We start from the raw sequence: 25,110 nt of genomic DNA, 5'->3' as shown, positions 1-25,110 counted from the left end.
GCTGAGTGCCCTAAAGCTAATTCATGGATGTCCCACAAAAAACCTCTTTCAACATCTGAATAAGTCAATGTGGTGAAGCTTTCTTGCAATCTTATTCCTGTAAGATCTGTTCCTGGCAGATCCTTTAATACAACCCGTTGTAGGCATACTGATGTAACGAGACAGAAACTATTGGTCACATATTGGGATTCTGTAAGAAAAGCTAGCTGCTACGGAACAACAGACATCAGAGTGAGGACAAGTATTACAGAAGTCCTAAGACACCTTGGTTGGGAGGTTCATGAAGAGGTTCATTGCATTTCAGTCGCAGATTCCAACAGGCATGCGGACATCATAGCCATTGACAGGGTTAAGGATAAGGCCATGGTATTAGATCCAACCATTCGTTTTGAGAGAAATCTCTCACAAGCGGACAAGGTCAACAAGGAAAAACAAGAAATAGGCTATATGAACCATGGCTAACCTTACCTCAATTCTAAATATAACATACCTGTTACTCAGTAGGTTGTCAAAGGTATGTTATTTGGAGTGAGAGGTTCCCTTCCACAGTCTACCTACCAACTATTAGTGAAATTAAAATTCCAAGTCTTTCAAATACAAAACATATTAGAAATTCTTAGGGACTCTTTACATAATGTGACAGCTACACCGGGGTTCGAACGCGTGTCCGTTGCTCGCTTAGGTGTGGCGGCGAGAGGAGCGTCTGGATGCTGAGAGGGTAGAGGGGCGGTGTACTACTGCGATGCGCGAAGGGAGGTTGCGCGCGCATCTGGTGCTTGCCGAGAATTGAAGGAAGCAAACTGCTACGTGCAGAGTGAAGGGGGGGACGGACCCTCCCGAATCTTCCAGAAGTTCGTCTGAAGTGGAGATATCCAGATAATAGGACACCCGTAGAAATTTCTCGTAACTATGGTTTAGTTATAAAAGAAGAAACGCAAGTGAAATTCAGTCAGTCAGTAAGCTAGTCTTGTGTAGCAGTGAAGCCAGCTTTGAGACCAGAGCGCGACTTGAGTTGTGTTCGTAACTGTGGAGCCTGAAGCCCGGAGTTCGAGTGCAGTGGACCGCAGTTGGGGGACCTGAGTTCGAAGTTCACGGATCGTCTCTGAAGGTCTGTGGTTCGAGATTCTGTGAACGCGAGTGACTGAGCTAGAAGAACTAGCCAAGACAAACGAGCTGTGAACTGAGAACTGACCGTTCTGTGTTGTAAATAGTGCTTTGTAAATATTAGTTAAGATTAACAGTTCATTGTTGTTCGTAATAGTCCAAGTAAATTGTCATTGTCGTCAGTGGAGTGCACCAACGAATACTGTGTTACTGTGTGGAGAGCAAATCCTATTGTTGAGATAATAAAGTTACACTGTTGTTGAGTTGAAATAAATTTACACTGGTGTCAGAATCGGGATATTATCGACATGATGGAGAACCTACAGCTGATCCTGCAAGCCATTGCGGAATTGAAAAGCGACATAAGTGGAGTGAAGAACGACATAAGTGAAGTGAAAACTGAGATGAAAAGTGACATAAGTGAAAGGTGACATAAGCGGAGTGAAAGGCAACATAAGCTGAGTGAAAGGCGACATAAGCGGAGTGAAAGATGACGTCACTACGCAAATTGAAAGCGTTTCGGCCCACGTAGATGGAATTGTCGCCATCGTGAAAGACGAACTCAAAGCCGATCTTGACAACCTAAACAAGAATTTTACAACTATAAACGCGACAGTAGCCGATTTGAGAAAGGAGGTAGACCATTTCGACGGCAAAATCCGCCATCTCGAGCGTCGTCAAGAGCAGACGAGCAAGTTGCTGGACAAGACGAGTGAGGTGATGGACAAACACGCAGAGGAAAACAAGCACATACTCACGTTGATGGACCGACATGCTGAAGAAAACAAGCACAGCCTCGCGTTGGTGGATCGCCAGGCTAGAGAACAGAAACAGATAGTTGCCGAGGAGGTTCGACGTGCCATGCAAGAAGCGGCCACAGAGTTGAGGACTCCATATAGTGGCCCTGCGGAACCATCGCCTTCAGCCAGACATTACAACGTCAAGACGCCGAAGTTCGACGGTACGACATCTTGGGCGATATTCCGTCGCCAGTTCGAGGCCATCGCAGAGCACAATGGGTGGATGCCAGCAGAGGAAACCACTCAGCTGCTGGCCGCGCTTCAGGGACAGGCGTCGGAGATTCTTCACAGCATTCCAGAAGATGGGACAGCCGCTGAGATAATGGCAGGCCTGGAGGGACGTTGTGGTGACCATCAACTTGCGGCAGCATTTAGGACCCAACTAAAAACGAGGGTCCAACAGTCAGGCGAGTCCCTACAAGAATTTGCGATGGCGGTGGAACAACTGGCCCATAAGGCCCTCAGGGGCCTACCTAATGATTTCATCGCTGAAGAGGCGGCCTACACCTTCGGCAGCAGAGTTCGAACCCCGGTGTAGCTGTCACAATATCATTTATATTTTCATTTATATTTACAAGCCTACCTTTTACATCCATCAAAAGAATAATTAAAAATAAATATAAAATCAAGCAAAACCAAGCATTATGTACCAAAGCCATAGATAAAAAAATGGAGCATTTTAATAATAAAAAAACAGAAATTATTCCAGAAATCCCACGTAAATCTGCAGTAGCAAAATTCAGACTGCTTACAGAACACGATTATTTGGCCAAACACTTGAATAAAATAGGAATTTACACAAATCCAAATTGCCCTCTATGCAACAAAGAAGAAGAAGAAGAAATGATTGAAGATCATCTACAAACCTGTGAAGTTCTACCTGATGGATCCACCACAGAGAAATATTGGAGAGCAAGACCGCTAATGGCTTCGTTGCCAAAGCCCGGCATTAGATAACAACAACAACAACATATTTTCAAGAAAGGTAATTTTGTCAATATGACATTTTGGCATCAAGTGAATCCCAAATCCAAAATTTTGTATTTTTTTTTTAATTAATCGACTTAAAAAACATATCTGTTCTGTATTCTGGATCCTCGTGGTCATTCTCACTGGAAGGCTAATGATTTAATCAAATTCTTCTCTCTCATAAAATTAATATAAAATATGACTACGGAACCATATCTACTACAGACACACTTTAAGTTTATATCGAAGGATTAATTTTTTTACTACTAAGTCCCACATAGTGGGCTTATTAATGAAATACTTGCCTTGAATTTCCATAATGCGTTTAAATTTTTAGATGCAAGATGTCGTTATGTTAAGACTGTGAAGAATTTTATTAGCAAATTAAAAATAGCTTATATCAAACATACGAGTATATGTAGGTAATAAACACATAAAAATTGTGTCTATTATTATCTATTGTTGTAGAGTCTGGATTAATCTTGCTCAGGATAGAGATCGATGGTGGGCTTATGTGAGAGAAGCAATGAACCTCCGGGTTCCTTAAAAGCTGTAAGTGCTAGTATTTTTTATTGTTACAGCAAATGTTTTACATTTTCAATAAACTTTTTTTCAGCCATTCCATCGGATGGGTGTGACATTTGCATAACATTTTAACTACTTTACTGACCCCCGATTTCTTGTAGTGCATGCTACAAGTCTCATACCTGGATCACAGTGTTGTACATTAAACCTTGCACCTACTGTGTAATTATTGTCACAGAATTCTAACTATACTTAAGACAGCAGCATCGTGAATGTCCGAGGATAGGTGTGACAAAAATATGCACTTGCAGTGAACACCTCTAATGAAAACAAGAAAACTCTGTGAACTTAATAACACAAATATCTTGAGAATTTTTGTACTAAAAGTTATTTAATGTTATACACGTTTCCTATAACAATTACAAGTTTGTACCTGAACCATAAAGTTTTAAAAATAATTATGCACAAGACGGTTGTGACACTTTTCAGATGGACAGGTGTAACACTGTGAAGTTATATTTGACCTAATGTGTTGTATATCAAAATAGTAATTAAAATTTAAAACTAAAAATGATCCATATGATCTTAGGCAGCACTAAATTAAATAGTAGTAATTGTAATAAAATAGTTTAACAATATTACAACAAACTGAAGTAGTACTTAGTTCTAAGATTATTCAAGAACATCAATACTTCTGGAAAATACATAATAGAGTCTTGTTTCCTGTAATCTTCATAGTTGGTTCTGGAAGAATACCTATCAATTGTTATTATGAAACATAAGACACATCATTTTAATCGATTCTGAAAATGTGTTTTCTCTGTCACACACTCTCAAGCACATAATAATTTTAACTTCATCTTCTTCAGCTGCCAGAACCTAGTTCCAAGATTTCTCCCTTTTCTTGAACACTGTCCTTGGAATATCTGGATTTTCTTCTAAAAGTTTTTTAAATAACTGCTTGTTTTTTACTCGGGCTTGTAGGAAGCACATTCTTCACTCTTTTAACTGCCTTACAAACGAAGTGACTGCACACACTTGTAAGAACCAAGCTCAGGAGTTCCATTTCCAGCCTTTGCCTACTGCTGTCTTCTACCTTTCAGCATCCTTACGTCCTTTAACCTTCAGTTTGTTCATGTCTGCAGATAAACCTTTCTTTGCATTTGCTGCCTCTTCCTATCTCTCTTCCTTTCCTTCAACAAGTAAATTTTTGTTGGCTTCTTCATTTGCATTTAGTTTCTTTCTCCAATTTTGTTTTGATGTTCTCCACTTCTCTTATTCATATACGAAGAATAATAATAAGAATAAAAGCATTTGAAATGTCTTATGTTTTGGAGCAAGAACAAAATTCATTCATATTTTTTTAAAAACTAGGCCTAACCTTATTTGTGAGAATGAGCCTATATGACATGAACTCATACAACAACAAAAGGCTCCTATAAAAATTCAACTTAATTTAATTTAATTCACTTTTCCATACATAATAGTAAATAAAGTTTAATAACCTCAGTCATACTCTGTAGGACGGGTGTGACAGACATTAACCAGAGCTTTATTATGTCTTAATTCTGAATCAAGCAACCCTAAACTGACGTCTAACCTTTCCAAAAAACCCTAAACTAACATTTTTCAAATACACACACCTAAACTGACGTCTAACCTTTCCAAAAAAAAAACCTAAACTGACGTCTAACCTTTCCAAAAAAAACCCTAAACTAACATTTTTCAAATACACACGCCTAAACTGACGTCTAGCCTTTCCAAAAAACCCTAAACTGACGTCTAACCTTTCCAAGAAAAAACCCTAAACTAACATCTTTCAAATACACACACCTAAACTGACGTCTAACCTAAACTAACATGTAACTTATCACTAATCTATGTCAAATTTCTTTAATCTAATATCTAACTAATCAACGATATGTGGAAAGCAGACTTAAATAATTTAGCGTTCTAACACACTTCAAACTCCCCATAACGTCAACTGACGTCATCACATTCGATCTGTGTACACCATTCCAGACAACAGTCAATCAGTGTATACAGCTCTATGTAAAGAACATACAACAAGAATCAACGTCATTACACAAGCCGTCAGTAAAACAACAAAAGCTTAAAAGGTACGTAAAGCAATATCATCCACTAAGATAAAAAATAATCTGATAGCTACATTATATTCGCAACACGAAAATGACGTCTCACTACAACCGTCACATGTCGTAACCTCTGTACCATAACATAACCATATTCAATATTATAATATACTGTGTTGAAAGCACTTCATTCTCGTAAACAAAATACGCTTATCAATATTAAGTAACTATTAAATCAGTACAAAGTACCATAATCCCAATTTGCCGCTGCCCCTGTACGGAAGCGCGTCCCTAGTTTCTTATTAATAAATAAAATAAACTTCAGAGTAATTTTTCAGACAAGTGTGACACATACAACTGTTACCATTAATGTAATTAAAACTCGTTATCTATCTCACCTGCTTTTAGAATGAATTCCTAAAATGAGAAAGAAAACTACTGCTGTAGATAAGATGACACCAAATCAGCAGATTGATGAAAAGAGGGATCAATTCAAGGACTCTCAACACAGATCATTTTTCACACTGAAGTTCAGCATGTACACACTTCACATTTGTTCATAAAACAGACACAGATACAGTGAACTATGTTGTTGAACTTATTCTGTATTCTGTAGTTCTATTAGTCTCCAGAAAGAAATACTAAACTTTAAAAAATAGTGTCCAGGCTCAGTTTAGCATGGAATGGCTCTTCTGTGACTTCATATGAAACAAATTTTCATGTATTTTCTTATTGCATGGTCAAAAATTACCTTGAATTCGAAGGGAAATATAGAGAACCGAATTTAATAGGAAAAATCATGTGTGGTACAAAGTTATCCCAACTTTCCATGTAACTTTGTACCATCATTAAATGTCAAATTTAACCCATTAAAATACGATTTTTTTATGTTTATTATGTCTCAACCCATATAATAAGTAGCTTTCTGAAATAATTTACTTTTAAACATCAATTTCAATAGACACTATTTTAGTTATGTATAAAAATATGATAGAGGTGGTACAAAGTTATCCCAAATTACTGTAAAGAAAGTAAGGTACTATTTATTTAGATTTATAGTCTACCAAATGTCATATCCATCATCTTACTTCAAAATTCCAACCTTGTGCACACAAAATAAATTATTGGCACTGAAAAGTGCCTTTTCGTAAATATAATGATGCGCATTCGACAAACGCAGAGAAATCTGCTCTTTTTAGTACTTTAAGACATAATTTGCTAGGTGCAATCCATGTTCTAAAATTTTCCCTATAGGCTATATTACCGGTAACACAAAAGAGGAAAGACGTAACAAATCTGTTCCACACAGAAATTAGGCTAGTACATATAACCTTTTTTTTTTTTTCATAACTTTTTACTCGATATAAACAGAGGTAGTTAAAATGAGTTAAGCCTAACAGGGTTGTTATGGTATGAAGACGGTATTCAAAATTCTTGTTGTTAATAACATATGAAGGGAACATAATTCTTTCATTCATAGTGTTCTGACCAAGGGCAGATCTTTCACTGCAAACCCAGCTTTCTCCAATCGTTCCTATTGGGAACATATTATAATTCACCAACAAATACCTCAAGAAGGCAAAACATTAGACCTATATCGATGAAGACGCAGATAAAAAGTGGACCACAATTTAACTACTGATGTTGCTTGTCGTCCTGCTATATTAACATATTCCAAAACAGTAATGTAAACTGTATTAAAAAGTGTATTGATTTTAATTAAATCTCGAAATGTAGGTTTAATTAACCTACAGAAACTTACTTTTTCTCTTCCAGCTTCCACTTTTTTATGTCTTCCTTCATCTTCCATTGTACTGCAATAAAATCGTAAATTTCCAAGCTGCAAATCCCCACTTTCAGTAATATATCTATTTTTTTAAAAGTAAACCCATTTTCTGTCTTGACGCTTCAACTAAACACCTCCAAATATTAAGTGAAACAACTCAAATATCGCCAATGGCACACTCACGGCATATTCGATTCTCTATAGCCGTCTGCCATTTCTGCCAATTGCCACAGATGTGACAAACAAATGCAGCGTTGCCAGATTCAAGAAATGGTAAGAAATGCTGGCTGCTGCGCCGAGAAATGTGCGAGCGAGGGGAGACCACACAAAGCGCCCAGAAATGTGTAAAGCAAACCAAAGAGTACAGAATAGAAAATAGCATAGACTTACTAAATAACCGCTAGACCGCTCACTGGCGCTAGTGTTATGCTCACAAATTGAACACGAGCCTCGGTCAATGTAGAGTATCCACTAATAATTTAGAAACATGTTACATAAATCATCCTTGTGCCAAAAGAGAATGCTCCCTGGACCAAATTATCGTATTTTGCAGTGGTCGTCAGTACTCGTTGAGATGGGTAATAATATAATATAATTATGTTGTACGTAGCAAGATCGATTATTCAATTGATATGATATTTTATGAGCCCGTCGGCTGTTCAATCATAGACTTACTAAACAAGCAACAAGTTATACCCTAGATCATATCCTAGATCATATATAAAACAGATTGACCAAGCTTATATTAAATTTAGACGCAATTGGAAAATAACGGACGCTATGCGTCGCTAGTGTCGAGAAATGAGCTTGCAATAACCAACACTAGATGGCAGAGTACCTGAAAAGTACATAGAGTAATACGACTGTGGGATGACTTTTTTACGTCATGCCACCTCCAAATATCTTTCTCATTGTAATGTGAGGTTATGTTACTTTGATGTGTCGCTAAATTGTAGCATTCAGTTGCTTGTTTTACCCAAATTTATCAACACACATAGATGACATTTTGGTACATGGCTGATATAATGTTGTTTGCGTTCAATATATAATCTGTCATCATTTGATGTACGACATCTAATTGTTTTTAATTTTCAGTATACAATACCTCACTAGCAACAATTAACACAAAATACTAAAAAGACCAGATTTGTCTGCGTTTGTTGAATGTACATCATGATGCTCACGAAAAGGCACTAATTTATTTTGTGTGCACAAGATTACAATTTTTTAATATGAAGGAAAAGCAGGTATTCGTCTTCTGAAATTTATCCGATAGGGGAAGAATTACAACTCCCCCCCCCCCCAAACATGTTTCCTCTTTGCTAGGCCTACATGTTTTCATTTTACAGGTGTATTATATGATGCGATATGGAAGCAGATAAATAATAACTGTACGTTTCTCGTCCACATTAAATTCAACGTGTTCATAACGTAGGCCTGATATATTGCTTCATGTAGGCTACACAGCTGGCAGTGTTCTTTTTACGAGTAAGCGGTCGTACCAATCATTTTCTTTTCATCTGAACTTTTTTGCTAGAATATGCGTTTGTTTTTTTATTTGCTCTGTATGTTGTTAAATAACTACTGAACATCGTCTTTGGTTAACAAATTATTCTAGTATTCGTTTCATATCAGTCTTACGGTATTGAATTATGTCCATAACGTGGGCGAGATGATATCAGGCTGGAAAATTCGCTCTGAATGCAATTTTTTACACAATTTTCTAATTTTCAGCAGATTTACGATACCCTATGCGGTTTCTCTGCCAATGCAAAGTTAATTGCAATATACGGTAATTCTGTTATTTTCCTGGCACTTTTATATCCGTTCTCATAAACGTACTGATTTAGATTATTTACCCTACTGTAGGTATTTTGCTCTCTACAAATCATCGTTAGTCAAATGAAATAGTCTATAATAGTTGTTTGTAACGAATTAGTAGACAACCTCAATCCCTCCTGATCGCCTCCCTTACGAATTTCTTTCTCACTTTAATCAAATTTCATTTATACTGGTCCTTAAATTACATAAACTAGTGCTGAGGTAGTTACGGTGATTTCTGAAGTGAAAATCGTTCAATTTATAAGGGTGAAATCAAAAATAATTTTTTTAGCCTTTCCTTGTCCTTAATTGTAAATTTGAGTAACTTCATATTACGACAATATTTCTTCCTTCTTCTGCAGTTAACATAATCGCAGATGGACATTTCTAAATGAAGTTTGTTACACAGAAACCTTTGAGACAATATTGACACTTGAAGTTCTTTATACACACACATATATATCTATTCATCTATAAGAGTTAAACTAGCGCTGCACTATGCCATGCACCCCACCCCTTGTTTTCTCCCTTGAAATATATCGGTGCCGGGTAGAGTTCCCGGGTAGCTCAGTTGGTAGAGCGTTGGTACGTTAAACCAAAGGTCCCGAGTTCGATGCCCGGCCCCGGAACAATTTTTCCCTATAAATTATTCAAATCAACTTTGCAGGGAGTTATACCAGAAAATCTTGATTAGCGCTGAGGTAGTTTCCTTCATACTCAGCTTCTTCACCTTGCATACATGAGTCTGTAACAGGTTAGGTTTGGTCAGTGCTGTCATGGTAATTTTTTTCTTGGCCATGCACCCCACCCCTTGTTTTCTCCCTTGAAATATATTTTACTCTCCTCTCTCTATCTCTCCAATTGTCATTTAATTATTTTTTTTTTAATATTAAAGAAGAAGTAAAATTGTTTTGCTTTACAATTTAATTGTACAAGTTTGATTTAAAGAATACACCATGTAGCACCACCATTGATGCACACTTGTCTCGATGAATCCTGGAGTGTATATTTGCAGCACTTCTCGTTTTTCAACCTTTATTTTATATAATTCTGGATTCCAGTGCTGAAAAGGTGGATAATTTTTTGTTTATGAACATCAAACAAAATACCGGTAGGTACAGTGGGAACAGCAAGAGATGATCTAAGATCTGTATAGATCTCCATGTACAAAACTTAGGCACCCATATGCCGTATGGTTCCTTACAGACAAAATTTTCATTTCCCCATATGATTAATTAAAAAAAATTGTAGGTTCCATACGATTAATTAAAAAAAATTGTAGGTTCCATACGATATATGGCCTCGTGTGGCCTTCATGACAGCATTGGGGTCAGTTAGTTTAGGCACTTTTACACCTTGCATATAAAATCAACTGCATCTCCACAAAAAAAAATCCTTATAAATTGAACAGTTTTCACTTCGGAAATCACAGGAACTGCTTCAGTGCTACTTTCACCCAGGTAGTAGTTAGCAGTTAATCATTTCAAAGCTCTTGTTATATTATGAAATAGCATCACACAATGCTACCAAAATAAATGTTCCCAGTGTTAAAATTACAGAGTGTAAATTTCGCTTAGGACAGTTTTTGCTCTGGAAAATTAAAGGAAACAAACTGTACGTCAAACCAGCAGCTGAGACACAAAGCACCTGAAATTCGAAAGTGGTTAAAAATTTTTATATTTCGTTCTTTCTTATTTACCAGCAACAGAAGTACCAGTATCAGATTTTTTGCAGAGCTAATATCAGAGGCCCCTCCTAATAGAGAATGTTTTGAATATTATTATATTCTGGAAAACTACATTGGCACATCAACTTCCCCTCCCCCCGCCTGAATTCTGAGCTGAAGCACGAAAATTTCAAAATGTACAAACTACAGATGCGGCAGAATGTTACCACAGTGGTCTTCTGCAAGAATTTTGTAAGACATATCCAAATATCTTCATGGTCATTATATGTATTAAAGTAAAACATATACTACTTTTGAAGTACCTACTAAAAATGAGAGAAATAGAAATGGGAAGGACAATAAAAAAAAGTGGAATGGACAAACACTAAGAAACTATTCATCTTGAATCACTATGAACAATAAGACACTTTTTTTTTTGGTGCCAGTGGTATAGAATATAAAATTAAGTTGCATCAATAAGTTTTTCGAGTTTAGCATTACTTTAAGTATTTATTGTCCCCCTGTTGGAAAGATGGAATTACTTTGTTTGAAACTTGATGAAATTGTATTGTACCTTAACTCAATTTATTAAGGTACAATAAAATTCAAAATAATAACTGCAGGCCATTTTCAAATAAATCTGTTGGATGTACCTAAATTATTTCCTAATTTATTAGGACCATAAAGGTATTTTTACAAGCGATGGATTGAATCATTTTTATCTTAATAATTTAATGTAGGATGATTATTTCGGGAATTGTTATGCTCTAAATTGTGAGGATATTTTAATACTTTTTTAAAATATAAATTGGAATATTTTTCCAGTTAGTAAAGCGTAATTCAGAAAGACAGAGGTCTCAAGCATATTTATTGACACATGCCAGAATTATTAAATATGAAAAAAAGAGTTCTTGCACTAACATACTGTTTATAAAGTAACCAAATCTTAAGAAATACAGTATATGTACTGGTATTCTATATAAAGGCATAGGAGTGAATATAAATCTGTTTTAAGGAATTCCTATTTAATATTCCTGCTATAGGAACATGACAAAATAAATACAACGCAGCATGGAAGCTAATTCAACTCTTTATCGAGTATTGTTGATGAGATGTGTTATGAAGGTAGACCGAATCATTCAATATAAATGTATAAATAGGACGAATAATAATAGATTAATTTCATTGTATTTAGTATCAAAACTGAAAGCGGTAACTAGTCTATGAATGATGTCTTAACAAGTATAAATAAAATGGACTCTTGACAAGAGACACACATTTGGCTTTAGTAATAACTAGGACTTCAAGGAATTTATGGTAGCTCACCTGTCAGGCAAAACTCTGAATAGTCAGCATTGTCAAACCATAGAAGCGCGATTAAAAAGTATTTTTTTTTCCCACCCATTACATATGATTGCTTTTTTCAAGTCCCGGTAATAACTTTAAATTAATTATCCCACATATTTGGGTGGGGCCTTTCTTTGTTTCTGACATAATTTATGAGAGTTTCTCTTTTACACTTCAATAGAGAAATACAACTTTCAGTGGACAATGAATGTGTAACTCTAATGTCACTCTAAGAACCACAGCATTAATGTTTTCTTCTTTTCTTTCTTGCCCTTTAGTTTTTGTTGCAGATAACATCATGCTATTGGATAATTATACATGCACCTTTCTAATAAAATTGGCATATATTTCACTGGTCTCAGAAGTAAAATTAAATGTATAATAGCTTCTCGGTGAAAAATATTTACTGAAAATTATTGTAGGATTTGAATAGAAATGCCACTTCTCAGGCAAGGTTATTCGTGGATGACTGTAAGATATATAGAAAAAATTAGTGATAAATCTTATATCACTACCTTGCAAAACTAGCTTGACGGTATTGAAAACTGGACTACAACAAATAAAATTAAAATCAATGTGAGCAAAAGTAAATCAATATGTATCCTTCTGTAAAACACAAAATTAAATTCGTCTCACATACCAATTAAATGGATCACCAGTGCCACAAGTAAACACTTAGGTACTGTATATATTTTAGTAACAAACTGGTTGAAATAAGTCACTAATATTACAAGGATAGCCTGGAAAGCACTACATTTCTTTATGTGTATTCTTAAGAAAGCTAACCGAAAGTCAAAAGAATTAATGTACAGTTTCCCTGGAAAAGGATGAGACGATTGAATATTCCCAAGTCTCAGATGTAAGACACTGCGCATGATCAGAGACCAGAGCACTGATACACAAGATAACGAATATTGAGTTACTTAATTGCAGGCTATTTGGACCATCGTTCCGAAATTCACTTCAAATACTGCAAAAAATATGATAATATTACGTAAATAAAATATAAATATATACGTAAATCGTGTAGTAAAATCGACAATGGACCTTCATGACTAGATCGACACTCCGCACAGAAAGGAAAGCTTTCGTGTCGTTTCAATAGGTCAGACACTAAGACTTCTGCCTGTTGTGTAGAAGAGAGCGAGTTCGATTCTTAGTCTACGTCAACGATTTTTTTTTTGTCTAAATAATGTTGAAAAAGTTAAGTAACGTTAAAGTAGAGTTTTACAAAGTCCTGAAATTAAAACTGATCACAGACAATACAAAATTACAAGTTATAATATTATAAACGTTAATCTAGTGAATGCATTTACATACACACACATATAGAATATAAATGCATATATATTAAAAACTAACAATTAAAATGAAATTTAAAAATATTCCTAAGCCACACAGACAAAACTTTTACAGAGGTTTAGAGTGCTTAGGCTATGTCATTTGCTGAGTAATTATTACAATATTTTATTAGTAGCTTTCCCATATGTGTAAGAAATGCACTCGCACAAAACACTTTTTGTTAAAAGTGTGGCTTTGGATTATTTCACTCTCACCCCTTCAGTTGATTTTAACTATTTTATCTACGTGTTTCCAATAGTGTTTAATTTAATGTGCATTCAATTTTATTCATGTTATGATTGAATCAAAAAGCAATGTTGCAATTATTGACTAATTACATATATTAATACTAATTATTAAATGCAACTGTTAAGTAACCAATTGCAGTGTCTTTTGCAAAATCTTTAATGTTTAAGTTGTCAATAATATTTCTGTACCATATACTACAAGACGTTAAAAGAATTTGCAATAGATTTGGAATCCTCTACTTTATAATCACTTGTTTTAATGGAAAAATATTTTCTTTCTTAGAATCTCTACAAGTTTAACTTTAATAATATTCCGAATAGCTTTAATTGCATTATCTGAATTTTGTACTTTTCTATTCAAATGTATTCTATTTCCCTCTTTCATTATTTTTGATAAATTACACTGTACTTTTTGTAGTATTTAAGAACATAAGGATCATTACATTTCAGCTCATTACATAGAGATTCTTCTTTTTAATACATTAGATTTTTAAGTCCCTGCATTATCTACATTTTTTTACTTTTGAATTTTTTCACAACATTCAGTGGAGAACATCCACTGAAGTGATTCTGAAATTAAGTGAAAGATACAATACATTTACCCTTAATACCAGTAGTACCAGTATCATATACGTTTTTCCAAGATTCATATTGTAGACATAAATGTAAATAATCACTAGATACTTGAAATTGCTCAGTGACATTGGAAACACTTAGGATTTGTTTATCATGTTCAGAAAAGCCATTGATCATAGATTCTGTCGAATAGAAATTCAGTCTAATTCTATGTACAAAACTTTTATCAATGGCTGTGCTACTTCAGCTTGTATGCTGGTAGGAAAATTACGCTACAACTAAGGTTGTCAGTTTCAAGGAGTGAATTTAATTTACTTTTACGGAAAAGTTCCGAGAGATAATCTATGTTTATGTCACTACAGAGTAGCCACCTATGCCCACCGACGCCCTCGAAATCGAGACGAATTGTGGAATCAAGTTATTGACACTTGGAAAGATCTCGCCGAGGATCAGAACCTATTGCACAATCATGTGACATCCATGCCGGATTCACTTAGAGCTGTAATAGAAGCTGATGGCATGTGGACAAGATTTTAAGTTAACAGGTCTCGTTTTGTTTCTTATGATTGTTTCAGGAAGAATACTTTTAACTTCCAAGTAAGATTTTTTTTGACGAGGTTCAGCCCACTTGTAAGACCCAGAATTTGGGCATAAATTATTCCATATTTTTCGACAAATTAGACAGTCGAGGAACTGTGAAGAAATTAATTACACCTCAATAAAAAAAAGTTTTACCCGGGATCGAACACGAGACGTTTCGGTTATATAGTAGAACCGACACGCTACTATATGAGCTACCGAGACAAGACAGTGACAGCAGCAGTCCAGAATGTAGATCCCATAGCAGGCGTTTGCCATTCGGTACAGAGAAGCAATGATATTTTGTGACTCGAGCTATGTTGTGAAATCGTGGCCTTAAATCGCTATCTTCTTCGTGATTCTTATTCTGGTCCTTGTCCTTGTTGTGGTCCTTGTAACAATTCTTGTTGTATATGTCATGGTATTTATTGTTACGTCGATATCGAGTGAACCGCGCTGTAGAACTTTAACTTCCGACGACCAAGAGTCGTCTCATTCCTTTTAAGGGTAACTGTACATAACCCATGTTCGGTCCACTGCTGTGGAGTAATGGTAGGCACATCTGACCGTGAAATGAGTGGGCCCGGGTTCAAATCCTGATTGGGACAAGTTACCTGGTTGAGGTTTTTTCCGAGGTTTTCCCCAATTGTAAGGCGAATGTCATGTAATCTATGGCGAATCCTCAACCTCATCTCGCCAAATATCATTTCACTATCACCAATCCCATCGAGGCTAAATAACCTAGTAGTTGATACAACATCGTTACATAATCAATTTAAAAAGGACGTCAGATAAGCAGAGGAAGTTACAAAAGCTTGTGGTGGCGAAGAATTTAAAGTTTCCGTGATGTTCAAGAAAGGAAAGTACTACAAATGGGAGGAAAAGTAGATAGCCTATATTGGTGTATTCATCACATGATATTACACAGGAGATATCACCACATATGGTTGTAAATAACCAAGGACATTTTAAATCTGAATGTGTATTTTAGTGTAATCAAGTGTTGCTTTGTATAATAAGAACTGTAGGCACTGTGTATAAATCTCGATATGCATCTGAAAAAAATAGTAATCAACTTGGCAGAAATGTTCGTGTGTCACAATATAATTCGTAATATTTTATTTGTTAATGGCACTGTTATTTTTATTAAAGTACGTCAGCAGTTACATGTACTACACAAGTGTCTTAATTCTTTGGAAAGCAACTATTTATGTCATTTGGCACAATAATATGAACATTTTCCATTTTGGTAATAAATTAAGTGGCAAGAAAATGTTCATATGTCACACCATATAATATTTCATATTTTTTTACATTATTAATTATTCCTTTTCATTAAGATTTTCTGTTTATATTTTGGAATGCTTACGTTAAAAGACAGTGATGTCTCTTTCATAAACTCTTAAGTATTTAATTAAATATCCTGTGACGATCATAGTTACTTCGAAAATGTTATGTGTGTCTCTATGGAATGACCCATCAGTATTGATAGTATTGTTACAAATTACAAAACCTGAAACTGTTAGAATGGGATCAGGAGTAGTGACATAAAAATTTAATGTTGTAGGCCTACATGAACATGACTATTTTAATCCAGTGTCTAATAAGGTGTGAAGGCCTTTTGACGTAAACAGTATTGAAAATGTGAGGGAAGGGGTATTTCTTGGTAATGGATTAGGCCTGTATACTTTATAATATTATTAACTATATATTGTTAAAGTACCTAGTAAATATCGTAATATGTATATTATATAATACTGTAAACGAGACATCACAGGCTGCAAACTAGATTATTCTTGTGTTTGTATAATTATACGAACATGTATGAAATAAACAAGACTACTATTGCTTAGGTTAGGATAGTATTATTTATATATTGTAATCAGGCTATATGCACAAATTTTCCAATATACTACTATCATAACTAAATAGGTTATGTTAACATTAATTTTCATACGCTTTTGTGGCGCAAGTTAAAATAATTCTAAGTAAAGTATAATAAAACTCCGACAACATTATAATCATGAACGTCAAATTCTCTTATTTCATTTATTTTTCAGTCCCTTATTTTCCATTGTTCTTTGGATTTATCATTAATAAAATATCAATTAACGGATAAATTATGTTATACACTCAGTTGATAATATAAATAATATTCACGACAAATATATAAAAACAGAAGAGATAACGAATCATATTATTGCCGCCCGATACGGTACCATTACAACATGGTCTACATATTGCTTTGCCTGGCAGAGTTTCTGAATTATATTCAATACAAAGGCGTACTTTATCTTATCTCGTCGCTTCGCCCACGTGACAACTATAAATAGCTGTCTTGTTCCGAACTTGTCTATGTTCCGAACTTGCCAAGTTGCCAAGGTCATATAGGCCAATAATATTTATCCATGGTCATCAGTTGTCGACAGTACATACCGAGATTATCTCGTAAGCAAGAAATAATCGATTTAGAGTTCGTGTCTCGTGATGGTGTTGGTCATTGTGCCATCTGTTGACGATTATTGAACTACATCAAGCCGGCCTCGACTGCAAACCCTAAAGCCTATATAAAAGAGCTATCTGATAGTATATATGATCTAGGTTAGTATATATGATCTAGGATCATATATACTAACCAACGAGTTAGAAAGAGAAGACTATAGAGTGGCCATGTTGTCCTGTACAGCGCTCTTTGCGGTGCCACCGCGAAACACGGCAGATCTGAGCTAAGCGCCCACCTTTGTAAAAATTCGTCTGCTTACAATGTTGTATAACGGAGGTAAGAAGTACAAAAAAACGAAGAAAAAACATGCCTGTTGTGTGTGCTGCATATAACTGCAATGTCAAAAGGAAAAGGACATCTGATATATCATATGTCATGTAAATTTTATGAAGTTAAGTCCATAGTTTTATTAATTAGCAGCATTTTTTTTTCATGCATAAATGTGTAACAACGCCCGGCATAAACAAAATAAATGGTTCACTGGTAATGTACAGTTTCCCTGAAAAGGAATGAGACGATTGAATATTCCTAAGTCTCAGATGTAAAACACTGCGCATGATCAGAGACCAGAGCACTGATACACAAGATAACGAATATTGAGTTATTTAGATTCAAGCTATTTGGTTTGTTACTAGCATCGTTCCGGAATTCACTTCAAAAACTGCAAAAAATATGATAATATTACGTAAATAAGAGATAAATATATACGTAAATCGTGTAGTTAAATCGACAATGGACCTTCATGACTAGATCGACACTCCGCACAGAAAGTAAAGCTTTCGTGTCGTTGCAATAGCTCAGATGCTAAGATCTCTGCTTGTTGCGTAGAAGAGAGCGAGTTCGATTCTTCGTCTATATCAACGATTTTTTTTCTAAATAACGTTGAAATAGAGTTTTACAAAGTCCTCAGATTAAGTGTTAATGATCACAGAAATTACAAGTTATAATATTATAAACGTTAATCTAATGCATGCATTTATAAACATACATACAATGTAAATGCATATATATATATATATATATATATATATATATATATATATATATATATATATATATATATATTAAAACTAACAATTAAAATGAAATTAAAAATATATTCCTAAGCCACACAGACAAACGATTACAAAGGTTTAGAGTCCTTAGGCCATGTTATTTGTTGAGTAATTATTACAATATTTTATTAGAACCTTTCCCATCTATACTAATAATAAAGCTGTAGCCAAAATTTTTCTGGTAATTTTCGATTTTCTAAAAATAATTGGTGTTAACGTGTATAATTAACCATCCTGAAACCGAAAATCGCTTTTTTTTTTTATTTTCGTTTGTATGTCTGTCTCTCTGTCTATCTGTATGTCTATCTGTCTGTCTGTCTATCCGTATGTTTGTTACCTTTTCACGCGATAATGGCTGAACGGATTTCGATGAAAATTGGAATATAAATTAAGTTCGTTGTAACTTAGATTATAGGCTATATGGCATTCAAAATACATTATTTCAAAGGGGGGTTATAAGGTGGCCTGAATTAAATAAATCGAAATATCTCGCTTATTATGGATTTTTGTGAAACATGTTACATGACAAAAGTTTCTTTACAAATGATTTCTGATAAGTTTTATTCTTTGAAAAATTTTGATAGGACTGATATTCAATGAGATAAATGAGTTTTAAAATTAAAATAACTGCCATCTAAGGCGGTGTATTGAAATAAAAAACAAATGACTTCGTCTATAAGGGGCCTTGGACACAACAATGGAAAGCTATGAAACATAGCCTACAGACAATGTTTCTGTGTTTGTATGAAGTAATATCAGAAGCTAAATTAACCGATTTGTATAATTAATCATTATTTCATCATTGGAAAGTGTAGTTTCTCTGGATGGACATAATGCTATAATGTCATTACAGTAACTTGTGAGTGAATTGAGGACAGGTAAGATTAAAATAGCTTCTTATGCACAGAAAACTTGATAGGTTATTCTGTATATTCATTTCCTGTATTTCTTAAAATAATGTTTATGAACATATTCATTTTTATCTCAGAGAATTAACGAACAACGAGAGTGTATTGATTTAGTATGCAGTAATAGTACGTTAGCTTAGCAATCCATTATTTTATAATTCAAATTTTTACTATGCTCAATTGAATCGTGTTAAAATACATAAAATATATATGCAATAAATGCAATGCAAAAAAATTGGGTAATGAGCCAAGCAGATTATGTTGCGCTGTTGTAAAAGCTGTTCCTTCTGAGATTCAAGAGCTCCCACAACAAATTAAAAACTTTCTAATTCGGGTACATCCGTTATCAACACACTTTTTACATAATATAATATAATATAATATAATATAATATAATAATAAACCTGTAGCCAAAATTTTTCTGTTAATTTTCGCTTTTCCAAAAATAATTGGTAAAAACAGTTAATAACATGTTAAAGGAATTGTCATTGCACCAAATGAGTGGTCTCTGGATCAAAATGATCGCATTTTAATATTTCAAATACAATTTAAATTAAGTAACATATTAAAGGATGTATCCTTCTATCAACACGATTGTTCCCTGGATCAAACGTCGTATTTTAATTATGTAATTACTTTATATTTATTTCTAACGGGTGCAGCGGAGCGCACGGGTACGGCTAGTATGTGTAATAAATGCACTCGCACAAAACAATTTTTGTTAAAAGTGTGGCTTTGGATTATTTCATTCTCATCCCTTCAGTTGATTTTAACTATTTTATCTACGTGTTTAATTTAATGTGCATTCAATTTAATTCATGTTATGATTGAATGTATAAGCATTGTTGCAGTTATTGATTAATTACATATATTAATACTAACTATTAAATGCATGTGTTAAGTAACTAATTGCAGTATCTTTCGCAAAATGTTGAATGTTTAAGTTGTCAATAATATTTCTGTACTATATACTATAAGACGTTAAAAGAATTTGCAATAGATTTGGGAGCCTCTACTTTATAATCACTAATTTTTATGAAAAAATATTTTCTTTCTTAGGATATCTACAAGTTTAACTTTAATAATATTCCGAATAGTTTCAATTGCATTATCTGGATTTTGTGCTTTTCTATTCAAATGTGTTCTATTTCCCTCTTTCATAAATTTTGATAAATTGCACTGTACTTCTTGTAGTATTTAAGAATATGAGGATAGTTACATTGCAGCTCATTACATATAGATCTTTCTTTTTAATACATGAGATTTGTAAGTCCCTGCATTATCTACATGATTTTACTTTTGAATTTTTTCACACCATTGAGTGGAGAACATCCACTGAAGTGATTCTGAAATGAAGTGAAAAATACAATACATTTACTCTTAATATCAGTAGTACCAGTAACATATACGTTTTTCCAAGATTCATTTTTGTAGACATAAATGTAAATAATCACTAGATACAGCATTTACGACCCTTTTTTAGTTTTTAAATTAATATTTTGAAATTGTTCAGTAACATTGGAAACAGGATTTGTTTATCATGTTCATACAAGCCATTGATTATAGGTGCTGCCGAATAGGAATTCAGTCTAATTCAGTGTACAAAACTTTTATCAATGGCTGTGCTACTTCAGCTTGTATGCTGGTTGGGAAATGAGTCTACGACTAAGATTTCCAGTTTCAAGGAGTGAATTTAATTTTCTTTTGCGGAAAAGTTCCGAGAGATAATCTATGTCTATGTCACTACTGATCACAAATTCCATATGAGATTTCTAAAGTCTTTTCTTTACAAATTCAATGTTGGCTATAAATATTAAGAAATATGAATGATTGTAGTTATAAGTCTGATTTACATTATAAAAAGCAAGATGTTACATTCCTCGGCAAGATTCGAACTTTTCGATGTTTGGTTTTGTCGTCCAATACATAAGCACGGACCTATTCAATGCTTATGTTAATAACCTACAATTTAGCTGTAGCAATGTGATGTCATAACTTGGGGTTTGTTTACTTAATGTAATTAGATTTAATTTGATTAGCTTCGCAACAATTGGACTTCCTGTTATTTAAATATTTAAGTTAGAGTTGATTTATTAACTCTTACTGTGCAAGATGACCCTTATTTCAATAATTCTACATCACGTTAAATAGTCATTGTCTACACTAAAGTATTATCATCATCCCTCATTTTTCATCTTAATGGCGAACCGACGTGACGTGAGACAGCGAGTTATAGCTCTAGTTGAGGCTGAATATGGTGCTAGATCTGCTGGCCGTTTGGTCGGTGTTTCTGGAAGTACAGCCGAGAGGTGGGTTCATCGATACCAAAATTCAGGGGAGGTCGAAAATCGCCCTATTCCTGGGCGTCTCCGGATTTCTTCATTGGAAAAGGATGCTCTCTTATTCGAGGAAGTTCGACAGGACCCCTTTCGGACTGCTAACGAAATAAGAGCAGCATCTAACTTTCCCGGTTCTTCACAGACTGTGATCAGCAGGTTGAGGAACCGCGGTATTAGGAGCCGGAGGGCTGCGCAAATGGAAATATTGGGGGAAGCACAAGCTGTCGACCGTCTTGCCTTCGTTACCAATCGAGTGGATTTATATTGGAGAAATGTAATTTTTTCCGACGAAACAACCATCTCGAGTGATTACGAAAGTCCTGTCCGTGTCTATCGTGAGGATGGTCTCCCATATGATCAGCGCTATGTGCACCGACGTGAAAGATCGGGCGCTTTAGCATATTGTCACAGTCTAGTATATACAATCTGAAGCTCAATACGTTGTAAATATGCAAACATTAGATTGTTGCTCACCACTAGGATCGCTAATACCGCCTCATTACGGGCAATGCAAATTAGTACCGTCACAGTCCATTGTTTCTAGCACCCTCAAAACTCAAGCTTCGTGACTGTATATAGTAGACTGTGATATCGTGTTGGGGTGGATGTCTTACGATGGACCTGGCGTTATAGAACACATCGATACATCGATGGCCGGTTTAATACGGGAACTTACGAGCACATTCTGGAAAATATATTCCTTCCTTCCGCCCTTAGAACGTTTTCCCGAAGGAACATTGCTGTTCCAACAGGATAACCATCCCGTGCACTATGCCGCAAGCATTCAAAGATGGTTTCAAAGTAGACCCGAGATCGAAATCATTAATTGGTCTCCGAAGTCACCTGATTTGAATGTCATCAAAAATTTATGGGTGGAATTGAAAAAGAGAACGATAGCCACCTATGCCCACCGACGCCCTCAAAATCGAGACGAATTGTGGGATCAAGTTGTTGAAACCTGGGAAGATCTCGCCGGGGATTAGAATTTATTCCACAATCTCGTGACATCCATGCCGGACCGACTTAGAGCTGTAATAGAAGCTGATGGCATGTGGACAAGATTTTAAATTGACAAGTCTCTTTTTGTTTCTTGTGATTTTTGTTTGAGGAAAAATACTCTTAAATTTCAAGTAAGATTTATTTTTTTAACGAGGTTCAGCCCACTTGTAAGACACAGAAATTGGGCATAAATTATTCATATTTTTTGACAAATTAGATAGTCTAGGAACTCTGAAGAAATTAATTACACCTCTATAAAAAAAAGTTTCACCTGGGATAGAATACGAGACGTTTCGGTTAAGCAGTGGAACCGACACGAAACTATATGAGCTACCGAAACAAGACAGTGACAACAGCAGTCTAGAATGTAGATCCCATAGTAGGCATTTGCCATTCGGTACAGAGAAGCAATGATAGCTTGTGACCCTAGCTATGTTGTGAAATCGTGGCCTTAAATGGCTGTCTTCTTCGTGATTCTTATTTTAGTCCTTGTCCTTGTTGTGGTCCTCGTAACAATTCTTGCTGTATTTCTCATGTTATGTATTGTTACGTCGATATCGAGTGAACCGCGCTGTAGAACTTTAACTTCCGACGACCAAGAGTCGTCTCATTCCTTTTAAGGGTAACTGTACTTAAACTAAATACGGATAAAACCTATACAATTCCGTTTCAGACCCAGTGAAAAACAAATAGCAATACAATATTAAAACTGTATTTCGACACCGGCATCCTTTATTTCTGCTCCTTCTGTCCTTACTGCTTATACAACAAGACGATGAGCTGTAGCTTATAAGAAGTAGGCCTATTTCGAAGACAAACGATTAATCAAATAAATGGTTCACCAGTAATAAAGTTAAACTAAATACGGATAAAACCGCTACAATTCCGTTTCAAACCTAGTAATAGCAATCAAATATTAAAATTGTATTTCGACACTCGCATCCAAAATAACGCAAAACTCTGGGGTAGGTCGTATTGTTGTTAGTATTTTGACTGGTAGGACATGAAAGAACATAATTGAGCACCCACGTGCAATAATGGGGTAAGTATGAATATATGTCGTAACTACTTACCCCATTATTGTACGTGGGTGCTCAATTATACACTAATAATTATCTGTGGTGCCACAGCCCTTGAAAGGCTCAGACAGACCAGCCGGCTGTTGGCCTCACGTCCACATTTCGATAATAATTATACTTTACTGTAACAAAAAAACTCAAAACGTGTTTTGTCATGTTTCACCCACGTTACAAGCTTGGAGGTAAAGGTTGTTTACTACAGTTAGGGCCTACTTTCATTCTATATCTTATGATATAGTAAATAATTTTGCAACGTATAGAGACTGTGAAAGCAATTTAATAAAATCATCCGAATCATACTCGTTCATTTTATAGGCAATCTTGCAGGTCGCATTTAAAAGAACCTAGGAATATTAACATTTTCTTCAGTATATTTGCTAGGAATTCTTGTCATACTACATGACAATTTTGCTTAGGTTATTCTTTTAAGCATTCCTTCTAGGAATAGCTCAAGTGTTTTAAATTTAGCGTACATAAGTTTAGATTAAGTTCCTAGCACGTATTTGACGAAATGCTAGGTTTTTCCACTTCAGTTTAACTGATTTATGCAAACGAAATTAAGACAGCTGACGATTCTAATGACAGTTATCACCACGCCCACTTTGTTTTTGGCGCATAAGTTCATTACCGACGGTCGTTCAATTTTCTTCAAACATGGCGGCGCAATGACCACTCTATATCTTTCTCTTTCTAACTCGTTGATACTAACAGATAACTCCTTTATATAGACTTTCGAGTTTTTCAGTTGGTGGCCGGCTTGATGTAGTTCAATAATCGTTAAAATATGGCACAACGACCAACACCATCACGAGACACGAACTCTGAACCGGTCTGGTCGGTCTAAATCGATTATTTCTTGCTTACGAGATTATCTCGTATGTACTGTCGACAACTGATGACCATGGATAAATATTATTGGCCTATATGACCTTGGCAAGTTCGGAACGAGGGAGCTAAATATAGTTGTCACGTGGGCGAAGCGAAGAGATAAGATAAAGTACGCCTTTGTATTGAATAGAATACAATACAGTCTCTCGGCGCAAAGCCAATGTACCTATATAGAATATGTAGACCATGTTATAAAAGTTATCGGTGGGCTAAATTATGATTCGTTATCTCTTCTCTTTTTATATATTTGTCGTGAATATTATTTATATTATCAACTGAGTGTATAACATAATTTATCCGTTAATTGATATTTCACTAATGATAAATCCAAAGAACAATGGGAAATAAGGGACCAAACACTGAAAAATAAATAAAATAAGAGAATTTGACGTTCATAATTATATTGTCGGAGTTTCGTTATACTTTACTTTGAATTATTTTAACTTGCACCACATCAACGTATGAAAATTAATGTTAACATTAC

The 25,110-nt window shown here is 34.9% G+C and overlaps 1 protein-coding gene across 13 annotated transcripts in view; it reads right to left on the bottom strand.

Annotated features, from left to right (window-relative positions):
* Positions 1-7,527, bottom strand: part of LOC138698194 (A-kinase anchor protein 9-like) — a 630,353-nt gene extending 622,826 nt beyond the window's left edge. For 10 of the 13 annotated variants that reach the window (XM_069823957.1, XM_069823962.1, XM_069823964.1 and 7 more), the window contains exon 1: positions 7,254-7,527. In XM_069823957.1, the coding sequence (XP_069680058.1) occupies positions 7,254-7,301 (48 nt within the window). In that variant the 5' untranslated portion in view covers positions 7,302-7,527. The remainder of the gene's footprint in view (positions 1-7,253) is intronic. The other 3 variants (XM_069823967.1, XM_069823963.1, XM_069823970.1) reach the window with 1 other exon arrangement.
* Positions 7,528-25,110: the final 17,583 nt, after the last annotated feature.

The sequence above is a fragment of the Periplaneta americana genome, chromosome 4 (genome assembly GCF_040183065.1).
Source record: "Periplaneta americana isolate PAMFEO1 chromosome 4, P.americana_PAMFEO1_priV1, whole genome shotgun sequence".
NCBI classification, from domain to species: Eukaryota; Metazoa; Arthropoda; class Insecta; order Blattodea; family Blattidae; genus Periplaneta; species Periplaneta americana.
Note: the sequence above shows the minus strand (reverse complement) of the source record. Positions and strands in the feature narration are given on the sequence as shown.